This window comes from Echinops telfairi, unplaced genomic scaffold (genome assembly GCF_000313985.2).
Source record: "Echinops telfairi isolate 266 unplaced genomic scaffold, ASM31398v2 ScPeMD7_7469;HRSCAF=8507_1, whole genome shotgun sequence".
In the NCBI taxonomy this organism is placed as follows: Eukaryota; Metazoa; Chordata; class Mammalia; order Afrosoricida; family Tenrecidae; genus Echinops; species Echinops telfairi.
In genome coordinates this window covers 147,262,828-147,287,251 of record NW_022111373.1, presented here as the reverse complement: position 1 = coordinate 147,287,251, position 24,424 = coordinate 147,262,828, and the positions used below count along the sequence as shown (strand labels likewise).

General features: G+C 46.2%; 1 protein-coding gene across 1 annotated transcript in view; it reads right to left on the bottom strand.

Annotated features, from left to right (window-relative positions):
* The window catches only part of ADAMTS16 (ADAM metallopeptidase with thrombospondin type 1 motif 16), a 212,872-nt gene that overhangs the window by 131,951 nt on the left and 56,497 nt on the right, over positions 1–24,424 (bottom strand). Inside the window, exons 5-8 of the mRNA XM_004698400.2 lie at positions 22,801–23,000; positions 20,860–20,943; positions 15,396–15,555; positions 13,835–13,940 (exon numbers count right to left, since the gene is read on the bottom strand). Coding sequence (XP_004698457.2) covers positions 13,835–13,940; positions 15,396–15,555; positions 20,860–20,943; positions 22,801–23,000 — 550 coding nt within the window. The remainder of the gene's footprint in view (positions 1–13,834; positions 13,941–15,395; positions 15,556–20,859; positions 20,944–22,800; positions 23,001–24,424) is intronic.

Sequence of the window (24,424 nt, the reverse complement as noted above, 5' to 3'; positions counted from 1 at the left end):
TCAGTCCTCAAAGTAACACCTTCTCTTTTCAGCATTCTTAAAGAGGTCCTGTGCGGCAGATTTACCCGAGGCAATGTGTTGTTTGATCTTTTGGCTCCTGCTTCCATGAGCCTTGACTGGGGATCCAAGCAAGATGAAATCCTTGACAATTTCAATCTTTTCTCCGTTTATCATAATGTTATCTATTGAGCCAGTTGGGAGGATTTGGGTTTTCTTTATGTTGAGGATTTTGGATTTCCTCAGCAATCCATATCGAAGGCTACAGCCCTTAATGCTGACCAGCAAGTGCTTCAAGTTTTCCTCCCTTTGAACAAGCGGGTTGTGTCCTCTGCATACCACAGGTTGTGAATAAGCTTGCTTCCAATCCTGGCACCACATTCTTCTTCATATAAGCCAGCGTCTCTGATGATTTTCTCAGAATAAATGTGGAATAAGTATGGTTATAGGACACAACCCTGACACACACCTTCCCAGATTTTTAATTTGCCAGGGCTATTCAGGTCAAAAGGAAACATTACACCAGCCTCAAAGCAGAGAGTGTTCAGGTGTGCACAGTGGCCCTGGGTGGTGCAAATGGGTGAACAGTCAACGATTAGCTAGAAGGTTGGCAGTTCTAGCTCACTCAGAGGCTCTTGGAAGACAAGTCTAGAGCTTTGCTTGGAAAAGTCACACCTTTGAAAACCTTGTGGAGTACAGCTCTACTCTGCACACAGGAGGCACCAGGGCCTACTTGACTCAATAGAGATTAACAACAATGGTGACGCTGAGGTTCCTAGTGTGCAGGGTGGGCATTCTGCCCATACCCCTTCCTGGCACTACTGCTCCCTGGTCTGTGCCTGCAGGGGTGGGGGCAGCTACAGAGGGATAGGTTTCAACTACACCCCTATGCTGATTTTGGAGCGAGCCACTCCATGGAAGTACAATGCGCTGCCATGGTTGGGCTTCAAGATGGGGGTCGCATGCCATTGCAGCTGCTTGTACTGAGTGAAAACCCTACCACTTTGGCGCTCCAGCCGTGGCCTAGAATATTGGTACATCAGAAGCTGTTGTGGCTATAGGAACCTCGGACCAACCCGAGTATAAATCCACCCAAACCCCTCGCCATCAAGTCAATTCCAACTTCTGACAACCTTGCAGAGCGAAGTAGAACTGTCCCATAGGGTTTCCAAAGCTATAATCTTTATGATCCTTTCCAGTGGCTACTGGCTTCAAACAACCACACTTCTTGGATAGCAGTCCAGTGATAAATGACAGTGCCAATTCAGTGTTCAAATTTTGTGGTGGCCATTAGCAGCCTCTGGCTATCACTTGGGAAAACCAGAGGTTCTGTCGTGGATGTGAATCACATGGACCCTGAGTTGCCACCTCCCCCACCAGTGAGTCTTCTCCTTGACTTCGTACTGCATTGACCTTCTGAGAAACTTTCCGGGTCTTCTTCAACTACCCCAGTAGAGCACACAGCACAAAGCAGGACACCAGGCCCTGGGAGGAGAGTCTGTGGTGCTTGGGAGCTCCCGCTAGCCCCTGGAACTTCCTTAAAGGGCAGATTGGATATTGTCTGATAACCATTATTCAAGGAATCCTGGTGGTGCCAGTGCTTAAGCCCTTGACCATGAACCTAAGGTCCGCAGTGCAACCCCCTCAGCAGATTTGCGGGAGAAAGGTTTGGCAGTCTGCTCCCATAAAGATGATAGCTGGAAACCATAAAAGGCAGTTCTACTCAGTTCTGCAGGGTTGCACTAGGAGTCTTGGTGGCATAGTGATTGCACGCTGGGTTGCTAGCTACAAGGTTGGGAGTTTGAAACCAGCAGCAGCTTTCTACTCCTGTAAAGAGTTACAGTCCTGTAGAGAGTTACGTCTCAGAAACCCACAGGGACAGTTCTACCCTATACTAAAGGGTCGCTATGAATCAGACTTAACTCAGTGGCAGAGAGCTTGGTTTGGTAAACGTTTCTCTCTGTTGGAATGAACTCAGCACACCAAGGAACCACTGTTGCCCGTGAATGCCTGATTTCCACCCCCTGCACTGTCTCACCAATAGCTCGGTCCTGAGGGGATGAGAAAGGACGGAAAGGGGAAGAACAGGAGAGGGAAGAATCTGGAAAAGACGAGACTGTTTGCTCCTGGACTGGCTGACGTTCTGCGGCCAAGGTCCCCGTGGTGAGCAGAAGAATGGGACAGGAGGAACTGGGCCTGTTGCTGGGGGTGAAGGCATGAATTCCCACTTGCACACTTGGCTTGGAAACAGTTGCTATGGAGCTGACTCACACTCAGGACAACCCCACGGATGTCAGAGAAGAATCACTTCCCAAGTGTCTTCAAGGTTGATCTTTGGGATGCAGGCGGTCAAGCCTTTTTGCTGAGGTTCCTCAGTGTGAATTTAAATCAACTGACTTTCAATTGGTAGCTGAGTGCTATAACATCTGCACAAAGGATACCAACTCCTTGATTATAAACCCTAACAAACCAATAGAAAGAGAAGAAAAAAATCCCACTGCCATTGAGTCAATTTGGACCCATAGTGACCTAAAAGGACAAAGTAGGATTGGTCTATTGCAGTGGCTCTCAACCTGTGGGTCGTGACCCCTTTTGGGGGTCAAGCAACCCTTTCACAGGGGTCACTCAATTCATAGCAGTAGCAAAATTAAAGTTATGAAGTAGCAACAAAAATAATTTTATGGTTGGGGGGTCACCAAAACATGAGGAACTGTATTAAAGGGCCATGGCATTAGGAAGGTTGAGAACCACTGCATAGTGTCGGCAAAATTGTCACCTTAACAGAAGTGAGTGCTACAATGTCCTCCTCAGAGCAGCTGGGAGATTCAGACCCTGATCGCTCAGTTAGTCGCCAACTGCTTAACCTTAATTGAACTCAACTCAACTCACTGCCACTGAGTCCATCCCGACTCCTAGTGGGTCTACAGGACAGGGTATAACTGCCCCCTGTGGTTTTCAGAGACATACACTTTATGGGAGTAGAAAGCCCTGTCTCCTCCCGAGGAGCGGCTGGTAGTTTCGAAACGGACCTTGCAGTGAACAGCCCAACTCACGGGAAATCGCTATGCCACCAGAGTTCCACGCTGCGTATGTGGGGCAGGTTATGTAATGCTACTAAACATAAGAATGAACATTTCCCAGTTCTCACTACTCTATAGCAACAAGGTCAAGCATGTTACCTATATCATCCAACATTAGTGCAACCCCATGGAGAAGTCATATTACAATGAAGAGGAAGACAGAATTAGAGAGAGAAGGTATGTTGGCTGAAGACCCAAGATCAGACCCCTGACACACTGACGCCAGAGCCCGGCAGGACCCAGACAACAGAGAAATCCAGGCAGAACTGAAGAGTGTATCCAAGGCATGCAAACATTTTTCCAATTTCTGCAAAACTCCTGATCGGTACCAAGGGTGATGTGGAGTTCGTCATTTTCACCTCCGCCCATCCTCTGAAGTTCTATTAACAGTCATTCATCATAGCCAGGGTGACCAGATGGCAGGAGCGATGTGTCAGGGCCGTGCACAGGATTTTAAGCTGCAATCATGGAGCTGAGGCCGCCCGGGAGACAGTGATGTAAATAAAACACCAAGCCTCCTCCCTGGCTGGCCGCTGACCAGAGTGTGAAGAAGACATCGTGTGTTCCAACAACTGACCCCGGATAAAACTGGTACCACAATTACTTTTCTAAGTAATTCAAACTCACCATGTCACATATCTGGGGTCTAGGTTGCTCAAAGTAAGTCAAAGTAGCTCCATCAAACTTTAAAAAAATTATTGTTAACCAGTGGTCCTTCATTTCTTTTTTCTAATACTGACTGTCAAACTTGGCTATGTGGCAGCATCATTGGAGAAAAGTACATTGGGTAGATTCTCCATCACCTGGTTCCCACGCTTGAGTCCATTGTTGTAGCCATTGTGTCAGTCCATCTCATCAAGCCCCTTTCCTTTTTCACGGCCCCTCTACCTTACCAGCATGCTGTCCTTCTCCAGGGATGCACTCTACGAGGTAGGCTCTGGTACTGTGGGTTAAGAGTTAGGATCTGGCATCTGGGATGCACTCTAATAGGTAGGCTTTGGTACTGTGGATTAGCAGTTAGCATCTGGGATGTTCTCTAACAGGTAGGCTCTTGTACTGCGGGTTAGAAGTTTGGATCTAGCACTTTGGATCCACTCTGATGTGTAGACTGTGGGACTGTGGGTTCGAAGTTAGGATTGGTCCCTTTGGATGCACTCTCACAGGTAGCTGCCCATCTAAAGCTCAGCACCACTCTCTGTGGACCCACTTTTACTGGAGAGCATGACACTGACCTGCATATTGCAGTGCAATGGATTCTAGAATGTCAGCGCAGAAGTACCACACAGGGATCATATTTTATATTAAGACTGATAAAGTCATGGGTGAATGAATAGAACATATTTTAAAGATAAGGTTGGTATTTGCCAACCAAGTTTTAGATTGTATAATTACTAGTCAAGTTACATATGCCAGATTCTTTTTGCCTGCATGCATCATAGCACTTTCTCCAAAGTGGTTATCACATCATATTATGGATTAAATAATTCCCCCATTAAAATAGTTTGAAGCATTCACCCTTTACCTAAGGAAACCTGGTGGCATAATGGGTTATGGATTAGGCTGATAACTGCAAGGTTATAAGGTTTGAAACCACCAACCACGCCATGGAAGAAAGACAAAGCTGTTTATCCATAAAGATTTACCAGGCAGTTGTACTCCACCCTAGAGGGTCATTATGCATCAGATCCACTTGCTGGGAGTGAGTTTGATGTTTTAGGTAACCCTTTACTTAAGGAGCCTGGGGGTGCTTGGGGTTAGGCATTGGGCTGTACACAGTAAGGCTGGAAGTACAAACACAGCAGCCTCTTCGTGGGAGAAAGATGTGATATCTTTTCCCATAAAGATTTCCAGTCTCGGAAATCCTAGATAGGGTTGCTATGAGTCAGAATATATTCAATGGCAGTGGGCTTGGTTTCATTGGGAATCCTACCCTAGGAATACCACCCTGTTGGAAAATACATTTTTTTGTGTGTGTTAATGATGTCACCCTGGAGTAGGTTGTGTCTCAGCCCTGATACCTTCTCACCCACCCATTGTCAAGTTGATTGTGACTCATAGCAGCCCTGTAGGACAGAGAGCTGCTCCTTTGGGTTTCTGAAACTGGAACTCTTTAAGGGGATAGGTACTCTCATCGTTCTTCTGAGGGTTGACAGGTTTGAACAGCTGACCCTGAGGCTTAATGCTCAACCCATAGTGTCTCCAGGGCTCCGTCACCCTCTCTCAGAGCTCTATTATAAAAGGGTAGCACAGACAGGGAGATACCCCATACATGGGGTAGACCCTTAGTGAATGACTGTCTACAAGCCCAGGAAGGCCTAGGGCTGCCAGACACAAGAAGGAAGCCCCTAGAGTAGAGCAGAAAAAGAAAGAGAGAGAGAGAGAGAGAAAGCTTCTGATACTGTAATATAATATATATAATAATATAATATAATAAAAGCTTTCCTTCAAAAGTCTGAGGCAAAGAAATCCTGTTCTTCAAACCATGCACCTGTCCTGTGGTGGGTTTTGTATGTTTTACTGATGCGTGTGCTTGCTCTCTCTCTGTCTTCTCCACTGGATTATCAGAGCTTGGGCTTCCGTGGTCTTACAACCCAGGCCCTGTGCATTCACTGGCCCTTAACTGGTTCTCCATTCATCTTTGGGGAACCAATAAAGAACCTTCCAGCTATCACAATGTCTTCCACAGCCCTTCCTAGAATGCCCAGACACCAGTCTCTGGAGAAGGACAATATGCTTGGTAAAATGGTGAAGCAGAGATAAAAGAGCAAGACCTTGGAAGAGATGGATTGACCCAGCGGTTGTCTCCATGCTCTCAGGCATCGGGACAACTATGAGAGCTGAGCCAGAGCAGGCAGTGTTTGGCTCTGCTGCACACAAAACTGCTGTGCATTGGAAACGAAGTGAGCGCACGTAACAACAACAACACCATATTCCCAGGTGGTCTGGTGATGCAGTGGGTTAGGAGTTGGGTCGCTAACCACAAGGCAGGCAGTTGGAAGCCACCAGCCCTTTCTTGGGAGAAAGATGAGACTTTCTACTTTCATAAAATTGTGTTTTTATATGAAATCCAGGATATCTAAGAGACAGTCGCTGGATTAATCGTTCCTTTGAGCTAATCAAGGCTTCCTCGCGGAAGTGACTCACTAATGGAAGAACTGTGAGCTAAGAACGATGAGGACACGAATGAAGAAATGTTCTAAAACGGACTGTGGGGTGATTACACAACGTTTCCCAATAGGACTGAGCTGTCGAATTGCATCATTGGTAAATTACATGACAAGAAAAATGTCTGTGAAAACTTCTATGAAAACAAATGCCAGCCTTGGGCACCCACAGGACGTTCTGCTCTGTCCCGCAGGATGGCTGCGTCGGAGGGACTTGATGGCAGTGAGGGTGGTTTTTGAGGCATTGGAGTTGCGTGCCGGAAGAACGGAAAACCAAACACGCCAGGCGCTCCACGAGTAATGGGCCTTGGACACAATGGAGAGATACAGGAGCTACAGCAGTGGGCCCAATGGATGTGGGCGTGGCGTGACGTCAGTGCAGGCAGCATTTTGTTTCTTTGTACGTGAGGTTGCTATGAGATAGGACCAATGCGGCAGCACCTACCAACGGCAGCAATTCATGATTTCAGGCTGTTTGGGGGACGTCGGTTAAGGATCATAGTTGGATATCAGAGGGATGCCAGGTGGCACCGTTTATCACTAGGGACGCGACCGAGAAGCGCAGAACCCGGATGAGCAGCAGGAGAGTTAGGGAGCTGAGATGGCCCAGCACTCAGGAAGGAATCAGGAGCTGACGGTCAGTTACCAGTGTGGGGCAGAGCCGTCCAGGTGTGTGGACCTCAGGCCGAGTCTAAGCTCTGTCATTCACAAGGCCTTCGATGTTTGGCAGTTTCCTTACCTGCCAACTCCCAGTTTGCTCCACCGACAATTCATACACACTTTGTCTCTTGCCACTGACTGCGGCCCTCGCAGGATGACATCCCTTAGCCCATCTCCCTTCCGCCTTCTCTCCTCCTACTTGCTGTCCTCAGAACTCAGTCCTTCGGAAATGCTGCTGCTCTCGCCTAGAGCAGTGGCTCTCAGCCTTCCGAAGGCCCCGACTCTTTAATGCAGTCCTCATGCTGTGGGGACTCCAATCATAACATTATTATTATTATTTTTTTTTGCTTCTTTTCTTTTTAAAATCATTTTACTGGGGGATCGTACAACTCTTATCACAATCCATACAGACATCCATTGTGTCAAGCACATTTGTACATTTGTTGCCATCATCATTCTCAAACATTTTCTTTTGACTTGACCCCTTGATATCAGGTCCTCGTTTTTCCCCTCCCTCACCACCCACTCAAGAATCCTTGGTAGTTTACACATCATTATAATTTTTTCATATCTTACACTGATGTCTCCCTTCACCCACTTTTATGTTGTCTGTTCCCCTGGAAGGGGGTTATATGTAGATCATTGTGATCAGTTCCCCCTTTCTCTCCTTACCTTCCCCTTACACTCCTGGTATTGCTACTATCAATATTGGTCCTAAGGGGGTTATCTGTCCTGGATTCCCTGTGTTTCCAGTTCCTATCTGTACCAATGTACATGCTCTGCTCTGGTCTAGCCGGATTTGTAAGGTAGAATTGGGATCATGATAGTGGGGGGAGGGGGGGGGAAGCATTAGAGAACTAGAGGAAAGTTGTGTGTTTCAACGTTGCTACACTACACCCTAACTGGCTAGTCTCCTCCCCATGATTCTTTTAGTTGCTACTTCATAACTGTAATTTTGCTACTGTTATGGATCAGTCAATCCCTGTGAAAGGGTCATTTGAACCCCGAAGGGGTCACAACCCACAGGTTGAGAACCGCTGATCTAAATGATTGATTCTTCTAAGGCAAGAGTGGGGAATGTTTTCTTTTTCTGCCAAGGTCATTTGGATGTTTATAACATCGCTGGAGGGCCATACGAAATTATGAACAGAGAAATGAGTCTGATCTATTTAGACAAACATTTCATGGACTCAGCTGCAGTATGATGGCGCCGGGCCAGACAGTGATTCGTTCTCTAGCACGTGGGGCTGCTGGGAGCCAGCACTGCCTGGACAGAACCGAGCAACAACAATGCGATGGGGGAAACAGCTTCTCTTTGGCGAGGCATGTGATGGTAGCTGGAATGGATGATTGTGCAGGCTGCATATGCCCCCCAGGAGCCCAGATGGTGCAGAGGGTACCAGTTGGGCTCTTAACTACAAGGTTAGTCGCTCCAAACCACCAGCTGCTCTGTGGATGAAAGATGAAGCTCATACTTGTATAAAAAGGCATAGGCTCAGAAACCCACAGGGGCAGTTCTACCCTGTCCTATAGAGACCCCATCGACTCAATGGCAGTGAGTTTGCTTTGGCCAACAGCCTAAGGGCCAGATGTTCCCCACCCCTGCTTTAAGGAGTTTGTATCTCCTCAATATTATGGTCTGTTCCCCTTATGATTCACCTGAAGATGGAGCTACAGGGTTAGTTCAATATCAGACCTGTAGGCAGGGTGATTCAGGGACCTATGGGGATCCCACCAGTCTCTAGCGGACCAGTAAGCCTAGTCTCGTTGATGATTTTGAGTTTTCTTTAACATTTTTCTCCCACTCTATCTGGGAACCTCTATGTTGGCCCCCCTGAGAGCAGTTAAGTGGCTGGCCAGGAAGTACCCAGCTCTTGTGGTGGTGCAGACTAACGCTGCCCCTGTGGCTCATTAGTACCGTTGTCCATTGGTCTATTATCCAAATTGGTTCCATGAGTCTTTACACTCCCTCACTCTTCTTTGCTCCAGACTGGAAGGGACTAGTGTTTGCACTTTAGATAGCTGCTCACAAGCCTGATTACCCCCGTCACAACTCATGAAAGCAGAAGGTTGACTACCCCTTTACGGACTCTGCTGTGCCGATCGGCCTTGCTGTCCCTCTTTTCTGTGATTCCCAAGCATCCAGGCCCAGTGACTCGTTCTCTCTGCACCGTTACTCCCCTTTGCCCTGGTTCACTCCATTATCTATGTGGGTATGTTTTCAATCTCCGCTATTTCTTTTTGGTAGTACACACTTCTCTGATCTGCACGATGGTATCTCCCCGCGCCCGTAGCTCTCGTTGCTAGAGTTCCTGCTGGCAGGCCTCGTCTACCTTCTTAGTAGGAAGCCTGGAGGCAGACTGGTTACACGTTGGGCTAGTAAGCACAAGGTCAGCAGTTTGAACACGCCAGCCGCTCCCAGGGAGGAAGATCGGGCTTTTGATAAGGTTGCTGTGAGTCAGAATTGACTTGAAGGCAGTGCGTTTTTTGTTTTGTTTTTCAAAGTCCTTGGACCACCACCCATCCTCCAACTTGACCTGCCGTGGAAGCTTGTGATGCTGGGAGCTGTGTCATTGGTATTTCGGATACCACGAGAGTTTCTTAAGGTGGATAGATCTTCAGAGAGTTCTAGACTAAGACAGACTAGGAAGATCCACACTTGGTGATCGAGTTGCCAAACTTAGCCCATGAAAATTCTGTGGATCCTAACAGAATACGGGTCCCATACGGTGCTGTAAGGTGAGTCCCCTAGGTCAGAAGGCACTTCAAACACAAGGTGGCCCAACAGGAGGCCTGAGCATACCAGCCTCCCGAGAGATGGGACAAAGCATTTCCTTCCACTGCAAGTGTGGTTGCAGGGAGCCAGTGCTGACTGGCCAGACACTCCCCACAGCAAACCTCTCTGAGAACAGGGCTCCAGTGGGGGGGGATTCAGTTGGTTTGCACCAGTTTGGCAGAACCGACACCTAATATTTTGAGTTCGGCAAGCTGGGTGTTAAAATGACACTTGTAATCAAGGTTCTCTCTAAGGTGGGAGCTGGGCAGCTGCCCAATGTGGAAGTCACAAAGTTACAATGCTTACTCTTTTTTTTTTAACATTCATCTGTGCAAGCGTGTATTCTCAGCACTTGCAGTAATGTTCATTCTGTCCATAGGTATAGAAAGTTAGGTAGAACTATGCTTGAAATAAGGGAAGAACATTGCAAGTGAAGATACCAATTAAGCAATGTGGGACTATCTTGAATAAATCCCATTTTTGGTCAGGTTTTATTTAATAGTTTTCATTAATATTTTAAAACTCTTATAATCTAGTCTTGCGTACCTCTTTTATTGCTCTTATTTAAGTATTAACTGCATAACCTAACAAATTACCTTTCAGTATATACATATTGTCTACTTAAAATGGTCAGTAGGGCAGCAAACCGGGGGTGACATGATCCGAATCCCACCACTGCTTGGGTCACTGTCTCTTTGTGGGATTCTACTCAGTAGCTTTGGTATTTTATCAGAAGAGACCAGGCCCTGGAAAAGCTCATTGCGCTGGGTAAAGGAGAAGACTCAATTAAAGAGAAGAAGACGCTGAAAGAGATGGATTGACCCTGTGGCTGCAGCAAACAGAACAAAAGGTGTGAGAACAGCACGGGCCAGGCGGTGATTCCCTCCATTAGACGTGGGGTTGCTATGGAGTCAGAAGTGACCAGGGAGCCTGACAACAACAGGAGCACACAGTGCCCCGCCCACAGAACAGGATGGTGTCCAGTGTCGGAGTTCATGCATGCAGAAGGCAGGATTGACATGGTCAAACTGAGCTGCATCTGTCTCTTAGCAAATGGAGTAGGACCAGAGTAGACCGTAGCAAACTCAGGACCAGAGTAAACAGTGTCTGGAGAATGCAGCCCAGCCGTCAGCCTGCGCGTGGCCATTTCCCACGATGGGCACTCCTCAGAGACACGGGGCTGGGGGTGGGGCTCATTCCCGATCACCACAGCCAAGTGACGATTAAAATAAAATGAGCCATGTGATCGTTCTTTTGCTTTTCCAGTGCAGATCGAAGCGATCTATGATCACACTGAGCGGTGGCCCATTAAAGGAGTTCTTTGTGTCACAGGAAAGTGGCCCAGGTGGCCTAACGGATTACTCATTGGGGTGCTAATCACAAGGTCAGCAGTTCAAGTCCACAGCCCCTCCGTAGGATGAAGATGAGGCTCTCTGTTCCAGTGAAGATTGACAGCTTCAGAAACCCTGAGGAGAGGAGGCAGGCGTGCTACCCTGTCCTTCAGGATCTCCAGGAGTCCGAGCTGCAGCCAGGGCCGTGGCTTTGGATGCTGGCTCCGTGGGACGCTGCTCTCCGGAGCTCCTCCTCCCTCAGCCTCTTGCGCCGGGCCTTCTATCTATTCAGTGCTCATGAGACATTGAATTCTCTTGTGAGTGGGCCTCTTGTCCACGCACATTCAGAACGCCTTTGGGAGGGGTCTTGCTGTGTTCTTGTAAGTCATCAAGTAGATTCTGGCTCACAGACACCCCTAGTGACCGAGAGCTGTCCATTGAGTTTTCTAGGCTGTAAACTTAGGGAAACAGAGCACTGGGAAGGCTGCGCTTCCAGCCTTTCCTTTGGCAGGTGAGCGCCTAACAGCTGCTCCACCAGGGCTCCTCACCCCCCTCTTTACTTTTATCCATTCCCACCTGCAACAACACCACTTCTTTTTCCTTCTTTGTAAGAAATTCTTTATCCATCTGGACCAAGGCGCAGTGGTGGAAGGACTTAGGAATAATTGACTTCTGCTGAAAAAAATGAGCATGCACTGGTGCCTGTTGACCCTGAAGACGGTCCATCCAGGTCGGAGGGCCTCAAGTTTAATTTCAGTTAAATTTACCACCTGCAACGGTCAGTGCTGCCAAGGCCCATATCTCAACTGCTTATCTGACCTTGACTTTCTCAGTCGCTGTGATTTAAACATTTTTGACCTTGATTGGTTAATTAAATTCAGACATGGTTCAGAGGACAGTAAAAGCCCCGTGCAGTTAAGATAATGAGAGTATTTGAAGTTTTAGCTCTAGCAGACTATTAAAAATACAGCTATGATTTTACCGACAGCTTTGTGAGGCATAGACACAATTTTGTAGGCACTGACACAGCCAGTCCATCAGGACTTGCGCTGATGATTGGGCCGGCGATGAGACATACTGCTTTATTTCACTTACTGGTCATTCGATCTCGCACCTGCTTGCAGGGCCTCCAAGGGAGTCCATGAAAAATCCCCCAGAATGGAACACACCTGGGCATGTGCTCACATATGCACACATGCGCATGTACCATGTGTGCACATTTGCACACAAACACATATAATCATGTGCACACATGTACATGCACAGGTACACATACCCCACCTGGGCATACGCATGGGCACACATCCATTTGAGCATACATGTCCAAACATGTTTCATATACTGATCTCTGAATGAGTCCGGGTGACCCAAGTTTCTGACCTCAGTCCACTTTCTCATAGGGGTCCATGGAGAGGTCAGCACTACACGCGCAAAGCACTGCCTTTGTTTTCCTTTAGCCTAAAAGAGACTGGGAAAAATGCTTTCCTGGTTGCATTTTCTCCAGGAGACCTTTCCAGGGTGATTGCAACAGAGCCGGGGAAACATACGGGTGCTGCCACGGGCCTCTGAGAATCAGGCACCTGCAGAAAGACACCGCACATTCCTGGCTGGCGGGGCCTCTCTTTTGTGTCTCAGCGGAAGGCGCTTCCAAGCCAGGTGCCTGACAGACGTGTCAGGCGGAGGGGCCTTACCAAAGATGAATGGTTTTATAAATAAGTAAAATCCTTTGCCACCCTACAGAAGTGAACATAAGCCTTTTCTGGGCAAAGACGGGGCCGAGGGCATGCCGTCACTCCCCAGGGCTGCCCGCATGGCACTGCTGCTTTTGTTTTATGCCACTAAGTCAAGGCTGCCTCCGCGGCCCTCCTTGACCGAGGAGCAGCCCTGTGGGGTTTCAAGGCTGCACAGGTCAGTGGGCCTTTTCTCCAGCAAAACTGATTGCTGTTGTTCAGTCATCCAGTCAGTTCTGACTCCTGGCGACCATGTGCACGACAGAATGGAACACTGCTTGGTCTGTGCCCTCCTCACGATCAATCCTATGCTTGAGCCCATCGGTGCAGCGCTGTGTCCAGGGCTTCACTCTCTTTTGCTGCCCCTCCATGTTACCACGCATGATGTCCTGCCCCAGGACTGGGTCAAACCACTCACCTTTCAGTTGTCAGAGGAGCGCTGAATGGGTTTGCCACCCGGACTCCCTGTGTGGTAGCTTGGCCAATCTGTTCTGAGTCCCAGGTTCCCTTATCTTGAGGTCTGGCTTTCATCTCAAACCCACAACCTAGGAGCCACTAGTGGGACCTGTAACCAACTCTACTAGAACTGCTCTCTCTTAGGACCCAATTCCCCAAACTCTACATAGAACATGAAACCAGAAGCAGCATCTCTACAAATTATTCTAAAATCAAAGTGTTTAGGAAAATTTGAGCAACAACATTTAACACATGGCAGGGCTGGTTACTGGCCAACTTTGTCAGCTAATGGAGCCCCTGATAGGTGCCAACAGCGAATCACACCAGTGCACAGGACGAAGTTCCTATCCCAGGACGGAGGAGCAGTTGGGAACTGTGCTCAACTGTAGTGCGTGTGAAAGCAGGACCACAGGAGAAGAACACAAGGTGTGCCAGCGGGGTGCACACCCAACACACCCAGGACACGGGGCTCCAGCATAAGCAGCATGCAGGACCTAAGAGACAGTGTTGTTGGTTGTTCATGACATCATCTCTGAAGGCATGCCAATTCCCTCCCCAGACCTGACTTACTGACTGGAGAGCTGACATAGTGAAGCTTCAATGAGGAAAAGGCTTCATGCTAGGGTGGAGAGGAGCTTACTTGTGTCCAGACTCGTGGGCGATGGTGAAGGCCAATCCAAGCCCTGTGTCTTCGTTAATGGTACAGCTGCGATATTTGCTGCACATCCCACTTATGGGTGCAAATCCTGCAGGGTAGGGGATCAGAAGAATACAATGAAAAAGATGTATGCTTGCTTTAGATCTTGTAGAGAAGATAGGTTCCCATCTCACAGGGGGAAATATGAGGCAGGAAGCCTTGGACAACCCTGTGAAGCACACCAACTAATTTTGAAGGAAAAGTCGATTCCCAGAGCCCACAGGGCTCTCTGTCACATGAGAGGTGATTCAGGAGTCTCTGTGATGGGCTTGTCACAGGTTGTCAATGGGGCACAAGGAAGACTGGGTTTATTGCAGGTGGAGGCAGGTATCAGGGTTCTCGAGACCAAACAGAGAGGTTGCCCTTGAATCAATTCCAACCCACACATTACAGAACAGAAGTGTTCTGTAGAATTTCCAATGGCTGTGATCAGTTGAAAGTAGATCAGCAGGTTTTCTTCCCAGGTGTCTCTGGGTAGATTTGAAATGCAGCCTTCCACTTTTAACATGTTTCACTACCCACCCTTTTAAAAGGCTGAGTGAAGTTCAAATTAATGGACTCTCAAACTCTCAAAACTCACTGCCATCGAGTTGATGCCAACTCATAGCGACCCCAGAGGACAGGTTGGAAGGATAGGCCCCTATGGGTGTCTGAGCCTGTAATTCCTTATGGGAGTAGAAAGATCCTATTAAACTGAATCATCTTTGAGAGGAAATGGGGCATCCCTGGATTCATGGAGCATTAGAGATAATGCCCAGGGGTGTCCAGTCAAATGCTCTACCTTTGAGCTATAGCCACCTTCACTATGACATCTGGTGGCACAATGGGTTAATTGTTGGGCTTCTACCCGGAAAGTTAGTGGTTCTAATCCACCAGCAGCTCCTCATGAAAAAGATGAGGTTGTCTGCTCCTCTAAAGATTTATATTCTAGGAAACTCTGTAGCCTGGTTCTACACTGTCCTAAAATACCACTCAGAGTGGGGACTGACTCAATGGCAGTGGGTTTTTGGGAAAATAACCAAGGGGTGCCACAGAGATATACCTAGCCCCGGACACATCCACAATCGCTGCTAAAATTTAGAATCTTAATGGGGAAATGAGAAGAGGGGAAGTATAATAGTGTAATATTGTAATAATATTGCTACTAATATTTACAAATATACTCTTTCTGCCCCAGTGACATATCCTTCAACCGAATCTCCCCATTCACACAAATAGAAGACAAAATGGAAGAAACCAGTTGTTCGTCTAAAAGAAGACCTAATCTATAAGGGTTCTGATCCCATAAGGGACTTTTTCTTTTTAAATAATCCCAAGTGATGACCCATAAACACTTTCGTCTTCAACAGATGTTGGCATATGGAAGCAAGTCCATTCTTCATGATTATGCTCAACAGTGACTGCCCTGTATGGATATAAAAGCAACCTGGATATTCTCGATATCCTATTCCCGAGGAACTGATCAACATATCCACGTTCTTCAAACCCTACTGAAGGCACATACCTAGAGTATCGCAGGGCTCATTCTTCCAGGAGCATATATCCAGACCAGTGAGCAAGATGGCATGGTCATGGCGAGTCCCATCTTTCCCCATCAGTCCAGACTGCCACTGGCAGAAGCTACTCAAGGTGTGATCGGCATGGTGACTTAGCAGGAGCCCTGGCTAAGCAAGAGACCAAGAGCCCCATGATAAAGGAAGAAAACATTGAATCATGCAGTTTCCATTAGTATTGTCATCACAGCAAACTATCACCAGCTAGGATGTGAAATACACCAATCAGGGTGCTTGACAAACCCCAAACTGGGGATATTATCAACCCGTATGGATACAGTAGAGATGGTTACATTCATGTCTTTAGTTCTCCACAAAAAATTTGTTCCAGAGGATGAATAATGTAAAACTGGGGGAGGCAATGGAGGAGGATGTAAGATATGGAAAAAATAATCTACAACTTATCAAGGGCTCCTGAAGGAGGTTGGGCAGGGAGGGAGGGGGAAGAAGTGGGGAGTCGATATTAGGGGCTCTAGTGGGAAGAGAATGCTTTGAAAATAATAATGGCAGCATATGTGCAAATGTGCTTGACACACTGGACGAATGTATGGATTGTGATAAGAGATGTAAGATCCCCCAATAAAAGTATTTTCAAAGTATATATTTGACATGTCTCTGGTTCATCAGGCCCATTTAGATAAACAAGAAAAAAGGATGCATTGAAATCCGAGCAAATCTTGCAAAATAGTTTCTGTGACCTCAGGGAAGATGCCTTCTGTAAATGCTCCTTTTTATTGGCTTCGAGGTCTATGAAATATTTCACAACATTACACAAGACAACAGGATCATTTAGATCTGGCGTTGCACATTCACTATCATGGAGTCAGTTCCAATCCAGAGAGACTCTCGACACTAGAGTCGAAGATCCCCTGTGGGCTTCTCAGACTGTAAAGCTTTACGGGAGCAAGGAACATTCCTCCAGTGGAGCAGCTGATGGACAAGGCGTCACCCATTGTATCCCCAGAGCTGTGTGGTAAACAGAAACCACCCCTAACGAGTAAGGTGCTCATTTCAGAACCAAATCTGCCTATGGGAGTTTCCAGTGCATAATTGGACATGTTCTCAGGAGAGACCATTCCCTGGAGAAGGACATCATGCTTGGTAAAGTGGAGGGTCAGCAAAAGAGAGGAGGGCCTTCAAGGAGATGGGTTGACACAGTGGCTGCAGCAATGGGTTCAGGCAGAGGAACCATTGTGAGCATGGCGTAAGGCTGGGTAGTGTTTCTTTCTTTGGTGCATAGGGTTATTGTGCAAAGGATTGCTGTGCATAAACCATAAGTTGGCACAGATTCAATGGCGCCTAACAACAACAACAACAACAACAATTGTCTTCATGTTTATTATCATGAGTAGAGTGAAGTAGTTTCCTAGAAGGCAACAAACGTATGCCAAGAGGCGGGCTAATTGGGAAGCTTTGTGCAAGACAGAGACTAAATCTAGAAAGAAGCTTTACAGAAGACACCCAACCTTACTTAGATTTGACAAGTTCTATTAGAGGACTGTAGGAATGCTGGGGACATAGTGGGCTCCACAATGAAGTCCTAACCACAAAGTCAGCGGTTCAAACCCACCAGGCACTCTAGGGGAGAAAGATGAGTCCTTCTGCTCCCATAAACCCTTCAAGCTTCTGAAACCTGCAGGGGCAGTTCTTCTCTGCCCTATAGGGTTGGCATTGACTTAGGAGTTGGAATGGGCTCGTTGGCAGTGTGTTGGGGTTTTTTGTTTGTTTGTTTAGGTTTTATCAACTGCACTGGAAAACTGTGAGTTTCAGAATAAGAAGACTTGAAGTAAAGCCTCTAAGGTGGCAAGAACGCGTTCTATAGCAGGATAGGTGCAGTGAGCTTTATTCGTAAGTATGCGATATTGTCCTGAGAGTGGTCTGAGGGGAAAAAACAAATCAAGGGAAAATCTTGATTTTAAGGCATCAACTTCTTGAAAACTTGTGAGACTAGAGTATTGTGTTAAAAATTATATCCCCTTGTCTGAATACGTTTCCTCCTTAAATGTTTATTTCACTTTTCCAGAGAGCCCCATATACCTAATGAAATGCTGAGCATAAACACGGAGGCATGTCTGACATTCTTCAGCTAGCGGTTTCCAGGAAAATTGTATTCATTACAGTGAACACAGGTGTATGATCAAACGATAACCCTACTCATTCTTGGCAGCTTGGACGGGTTCCAAGGTGAAAATGCTTTAGTACAAGGAATAATTAACCTGTCACCTGAGATGGCCATTCAACACCAACACCTCCCCCAGCCACACACAAAAGACCATGAGTTTGGATCTTCCCTGAGTGCTGAGGGTGGACATAGAGCCCTCCAAGAGTGCGCCCATCTTGCCCGGGGGAAAAGGCCGCATCTTTCAGAATTTACAGTCTGAAGAAGGGATTTCTCATGTCAGCTCCAAAATTTTGATTTTACAAATAAGAAAATGATGACTTAGAGGAGACCCAGCTAAGAGTAGACATGAATTTGGAATCCTGGGGCTGAGACACGCTCTCCTGTATCAAGTCGGGGTCACCTTCCAATAGAACCGAAGGGAGCGCCTGTACTGAGAGACCTTGCCTCTCTCTCACTACTTCTAACAGGGATGTGCATGGGCATATACATTGGTAACCGAGGAGTTGCTGATGTAGGTAGATCCTCTCGAGTCAGGTTCCCATAGAAAAATGGTCTAATCGTCTTATTGGCTAATTTTGGAAGGAGGTCAGCAGAATGGGTTTCCTCATCCAAGTTAGTCTGTACACTCGGATGAAGTGTTCAGGACCCAGACTATACATGAGCTTCCAGAGAAAGGCAGGTGATGGCTATGCAAGGGGTGCCTGGGCCCGAACTCAAACCCACATCTTGACCATTGTGGTAGTTACATAATCTGGTGTCAACTGGGGACTTAAGAGGATTAAGAGTGAAGGGGTGGAGTCTGGTCTGTCAATCAGGTCATAGCCAATGAGCCCTCTGTGTGGGCATGGCCTTCCCTGAGGATTCTGGGAACTCCGATATTTCCTCCTTGGAGGTGGGAGACACTCTTTCTGCTCACTGCCTGAGAGATGCTCTATGGACAAGACACATGGCCACATGGTGATACACTGAAGAACCTAGGAGCTGAAGAACCACTTGGAGACCCCTGCTAGCACTGAGATGCTTATAATGCCACTGGATCCACAAGACTTCCAACCAACTGGCCTGTGATCTTCCTGCATTCAGCATCATTGCATGTGTTTCATGAGTCTGAGAGGATTTTATAGATTGATATTGGGATATGGGCTAATATCAGATATATGGACTTGATCTGGGCTGGGATGTTTTCTCAATATTCAATTATTCTTGTATATAAAGCTCTTTCTTATATACATATGAGTCTCTATGAATTTGTTTCTCTAGTCTACCCGGACTAACACAACCATGAAAGGTGAGAGTTCTTGCACTGAACCATGGGTGCTTCCATAGAGAGGTTCTAGAATGTAGACAAATGGGGATTCTTTTACGTACTCGTACCGTGATTCTGTATAAGTTGCATTTATCTGCACCAAAATGAGCCCAACATTCCTGCATTTCTACTATGAACGGAGGTGGTGATGGTTAATGTGATGGGGTCATGGGAAGGGATAGGGTAGAAACAATATTAAGTATACCTACAACTTAGCTTCTAGAGTTATAGTCTTACAATGTTTAGACTTGTAGCAAGAGACAGAAAGGGCTGGATTCCATCTAAAAGCTCAGGAGGTTAAGATACTTTTTGAACACTCCATTCTTTGTATCTTCCAACCCTATTTAGACAAGCTCATTTAGTTTATTGACTTTCTTATAAGCCAAGAAAGAAAGAAAGTATTCATCACTATTCTCGCATGGAAAAACACAAAGTGCCAAAAAACAAACAAACAAACAAACAACCTTTAAAGCCACTAGGAATGCACCCATGACATTGATGTGTTGTTTTTTGGTGCTCTCTGATTGGTTCCAATGAATACCGACTCTGTACAATAAAGCAAAACCAAACACCGTCTGGTCCTGTACCTCCTCCCAATCATTGCTGTGTTTGATCCCTGGTTGCAGCCACTGTGTCAATCTCTCATGGAGGGTCTTCTTCCATTCTGCTGACCCTGTGCTGGACCAACCACGACAGTCTGCCACAGGAACTGGTGCCTCCTGACAACATGTCCAAAGTATATTAGGTGAGGTCTTACCATCCTTGCTTCTAATTTTGGGATATGTTTCTCCCAAGATGTTTGCCTGCTAACCACTAAGTCAGCAGTTCTGGCTCACCAACAGCTCTGTGGGACAAAGATGAGGCTGTCTTCTCTCCCAAAAAGATAAACAAAAGCCCCTGAAACTTACACAGTGTCTCCATGAGTCAGAATTGACTCGATGGCTGTGAATCAGTCAGTGGGTTCTTCCCATTCAAAACCGTTCATTCTTCTGACAGTCTGTCTTATGTAAAAGATTCTTCAGTAACGCTGAGATGTAAAGCATCAAATCTTTATAAGTCTTTCTTATTCAGTTTCCTGGTTGCCCAGGCATATGAAATAATTAAAAATACCATTCTTGGATGAGGTTCACCTTAGTCTTCAAAGGGACATTCTTGATTTGTAATACTTAAACGAGATCTGGAGCGGAAGCCCCTGGGCCCTGTGGCATACTGGGTTACATGTGGGGCCGTTCGCTGCATGGTTAGCAGCGTGAACCGACCAACCACTCCTCAGGATAACGATGATGAGGCTTTGTGCTCCCTGGAAGAGGCACAGCCTCAGAGACTGGGAGGAGCAGTTCTCTTAAGTCCTGTACGGTCGCTATGCGTCGGAGGCAACGCAATGGCAGTGAATGCAGTGTTTTGTTTTGTCAGCAGATGTACCATATGCGAGGTGCAGTTTAATTTCTTGACTGCTGCTTGCCGTGGCATTGATTGTGGACTCAAGCCAAAGGAAATGCTGGACAACTGCCATCTTTTCTTCTTTTATCATGAAATTATTATTAACTGGCTTGGTTGTGAAGATTTTTGTTTCCTTTATGTGGAATGTGGAATCCATCCTGAAGGCTGCATTCTTTTGATCTTCAACAGCAAGTGCTCCTGCTCCTCCTTGCTTTCAGTCAGCAAGGTTGTATCTTCTGCATGTCACAGGTTGTTGATGAGCCTCCTCCAATCCTGAAGACGTCTTCATTGTGTATGCCAATTTCCTGGACTATCGGCTAAACGTTCAGATTAAGTTAGTATGGTGGCAGGTTACAACCCTGGTGCACACCTCTCCTCCCAATCCATTAGCTATAAATGTTCCTGAAGTGGCCTCAAAGGAAACAGAAATACATTCATTCCATTTGCATTTTCTATCTATCTATCTATCTATCTATCTATCTATCTATCTATCTATCTATCTATCTATCTATCTATCTAAAAAGCTGCTTCTGCCAAGATACCATACCTGTTCTTCTTCCAGAAGAATCAGCCCAACAATTGCAATGTTGATATTTCCTCCTATGGTTCCATCTTTGAATAACGCAGATACCTGAAAAAAGCACAGGGAATTCCAGGTCAGCTCCCAGAGTTGGTGGCTCTGCCAAAGCCTGTCAGTCGGTGTGGAATCCCGCGGTTGAAGCGAATCTTTTGTTTATTTAGTGATGGTGATGACACCACACTAAAGCGCTCCCAGTGCTCCACAGACAGTGCAGGGATAGATAGCTACCAGCGGGTGGCTTCTTATCCAGGGGGCATGAACGCAAAATCTAGACATTTCTTTGGAGGACCAGGGTCACCAATGACAGGATCCCGAGGTGTCCATGCTCATAAGTGTCCACGTTAGAAGAACGCTGGATGTTTACTCTTGAGGATGACTGTATATACTGATGAGGGACCCCAGAAACAGCAGAGACAAGCTTCAGTGTCTGTGTTACTAAAACCAAACCAACCCCATTGCTGATATTTCCATTCTAGCTCAGGGGGACCCCATGTTTCATAGAGCAGAAAGGATCCAAAGAAAAGGCTTTCTCGTTGGTCATCTTTCATTACAATAGATTATCAGCTCTTCCTCCCTTAGCCACAGTTGGTGGATTTGACCCGTCAACACTTGCTCACTAGCAGAGAGCAAACCATTTGTTCCACTTATTGAACTCTACCCCAATGCCAAACACACTGTCATTGAGTTAATGCTCACTTACAGCAATCCTAGAGAATGGGGGAGAACTGCCCCTGTGCGTGTCTGAGATAGTAATTCTTTCAGGGAGTACAAAGTCCTGTATTTCTCCCATGGAGCATCTGGTAAGTGTAGTACATATAATGTTGGATATGATAAAACATATGATATATAATAGTAACTTGTTATATATTATATCTTTATCTATATAATACTCAGGTACTAGCTGAAAAGTCTGCATTGTAAACCCTCCAGCCATTCTGTGGGAGAAGCGTTTAGCAATCTGCTCCCACAAAAATCACCCCGCTGATGTCGCTTTTCAGCAATTGTTCTTTAGTGCCTGGGATGACTGTGAGTTGGAACGGACTCAACACTGCACGGCAATGACAATGTACACAGGAGGGTAAGTAAGACAATCTTGATACAAAGTCATAGAAACATTGGCTAAGCTAAAATAGAGAGATGTGAAGTAGTGTTTTGTAACAGGCTTGGTGTCTGAAGGACTGTGCTTGGAAGAACAGTAAGGCCCTGGTTGTCTAAACTCAGTTCACTTCTACGGGTGATGGTCAGTTCTCTCTCTAACCCTCCCCCAGACTCTGTGCTCTTCACCTTACACCACATTAAAACGGCAGTTTGGACATCCTCGAGGAACGGAAATCCCATTCGTGTCCAAAGTTTTTGAGTTTGTGGAATAAACAGACAATCATAGAGGCAAGCTTAATCCCGGAGTGTGGAGGGGGTAAAGTTTCCCAACAAGAATTTCAGGGGATAGTGCTTGCTACCCTCAAGGAAAGAGCAGGTGCCATGTCGGGATGGAAAAGATTCCCAAGGGACAACTCCCCTGGCCTTTTGCTCACTGATGCAGTTTTCAATTTTCTTAATATTTCTTCATAATTAGCCAAGTGATGGTCCTGTGTCCTCTGAGGAGAGCTATCAAGATGACCCCTTTTGACTCCACCCAAACGTCACCATAACTTTCTGACCTGACCTCTCTGCCTTAAATGGACAGGCCCAGCAGACCCCCTGGGAAGCCAGTTTTGTGTGGGCATTTTTGAAGGCATCCAAATCCAACTAAGATGAACTGACTCTCCTAGATTTCATACAGCAGCACACTGTGCACTGTGTTTCACCTTTCCCATGAGGATATTTTACATTCTACTTCACATCTGGATTCCCCATGGCTTCTGGGGGAAAGGTTTCAGGTCACACAGGTGACAAAAAGGATCATCCTACCATGTTGAGGATTGTTAAGACGTAGGTGGTGATGTTCTCATGGCCATGGCTATCCATCATCTTTTTGTCCACTACCACGAGCGTCTCCACATTCAGTTCCTCATTTCTATGGGATTTCAGGAGAGAGCGCGTGTGCCGTGTGGAAGACTTATACTCATCGGGAAAGAGGAACAGGTCTTCACTGGGTGGCTTGGGCATGTCTGTGGAGGGACAGGTGAAGAGAAAATCAGAAACAGAAGGGAGTACACAGTTGTCAACGTTCATGATAAAAACATACAACTCTTAAACTTAGAAGATACCAGACTTGACATTCGTAAAGTCTAGACATCTTACAAATCAAAACCATTGCTCTATTTATCTTGATGTAACTTTGTCCTGTTCTAAAACAGGAAGGTGGCTCTTGGACCTCAAAGGATTAGTGTCCAGAATAATAGGTTTAAGGGCTCGAATAACAGGCATTTGTAATATGGGTCTCAACCCAAAAAAGTGAGGGGCAAATCTGCAGAATGCACTGCGACAGAAAGAGCACACTACTGCATCGTTCTTTTCTTTTTTCTTTTACATTTCTAAAGAACCACAGAAAACTTTATGAAACACAAGTATCAACATGTAAAATGACTGATTGTTTCTTGAAATACCCTCCATCTTGGTCTGTACATCTTTCTTCCCATGAACTTCTCATTGTGAATTAGGTAAATATTTACAGAGCACATCATAGTTTTACATTCAACAATTTATACACATTTTGATTCGATGCATGCATTGCGATCTCCTCAATGTTAATTCCATGTCTTCTCTGTAATTCCTGCTTGTTGTTGTTTTTTTTTTTTTTTTGCCTCCTTCATTTCTAACTCTCTGAACTTTGTCCTTGGGCAAATGCTGCGCTTTGAACTTGAATGATTGACGTGTCTAACATGTGGGTGAGTTCAGTTCCAGACCTGTAGGCTGGCGAAGGGCCATAGTCATGGGGGTTGCACCAGCATCCATCTGACCTGTAAGCCTGGTCCCTTTTAGGGTGGTCAGTTCTGTTCTACATTTTTCTCCCACTCTCTCCTGGAGTTTCCAAGGTGACTCTTTTCAGAGCAATTGCTAGTAGTAGTTGAGCACCTTTTAATTCTCCTGATCTCAGGGCTGTAGACTGATGCCTTCATGGTTCCTTGGTCCATTGGACTAATTGTCTCCATGTGACTTAACATTTTTGTTACTCTTCACCCATCTGGGCAGGGAGAGACCAATAGTTGCACCTTAGAGGACTGCTGGTGAGCGTTAAAGAACCCCGTCACTACTCACCAAATTAGGAAGAAGAACATTGTTTTTGCAAGCCATGTTATGCACATGGATCTTGGTGTGCCCAGGAACTATGGTCCTGATCCCCACAACTTGCTCTGACAAATTATTTCTATGTTTTCATAACTTTGGCCCTTTTGTGCTTCATCATATTCATGGGTCTATTCATACACTGTTTCCTATTTCAAGACTTTTAATAAGTTGACGGAAAGCTAATTTCAAAGCCTAGAGATAGGATGGCTTTATGGTTCTTGTTTTAAATGGATGACAAACCTCTGCTTCATTCTCATTTCAGTACAGTTTCATACCTATATAAAATTTAATCAGAAGGCAAACA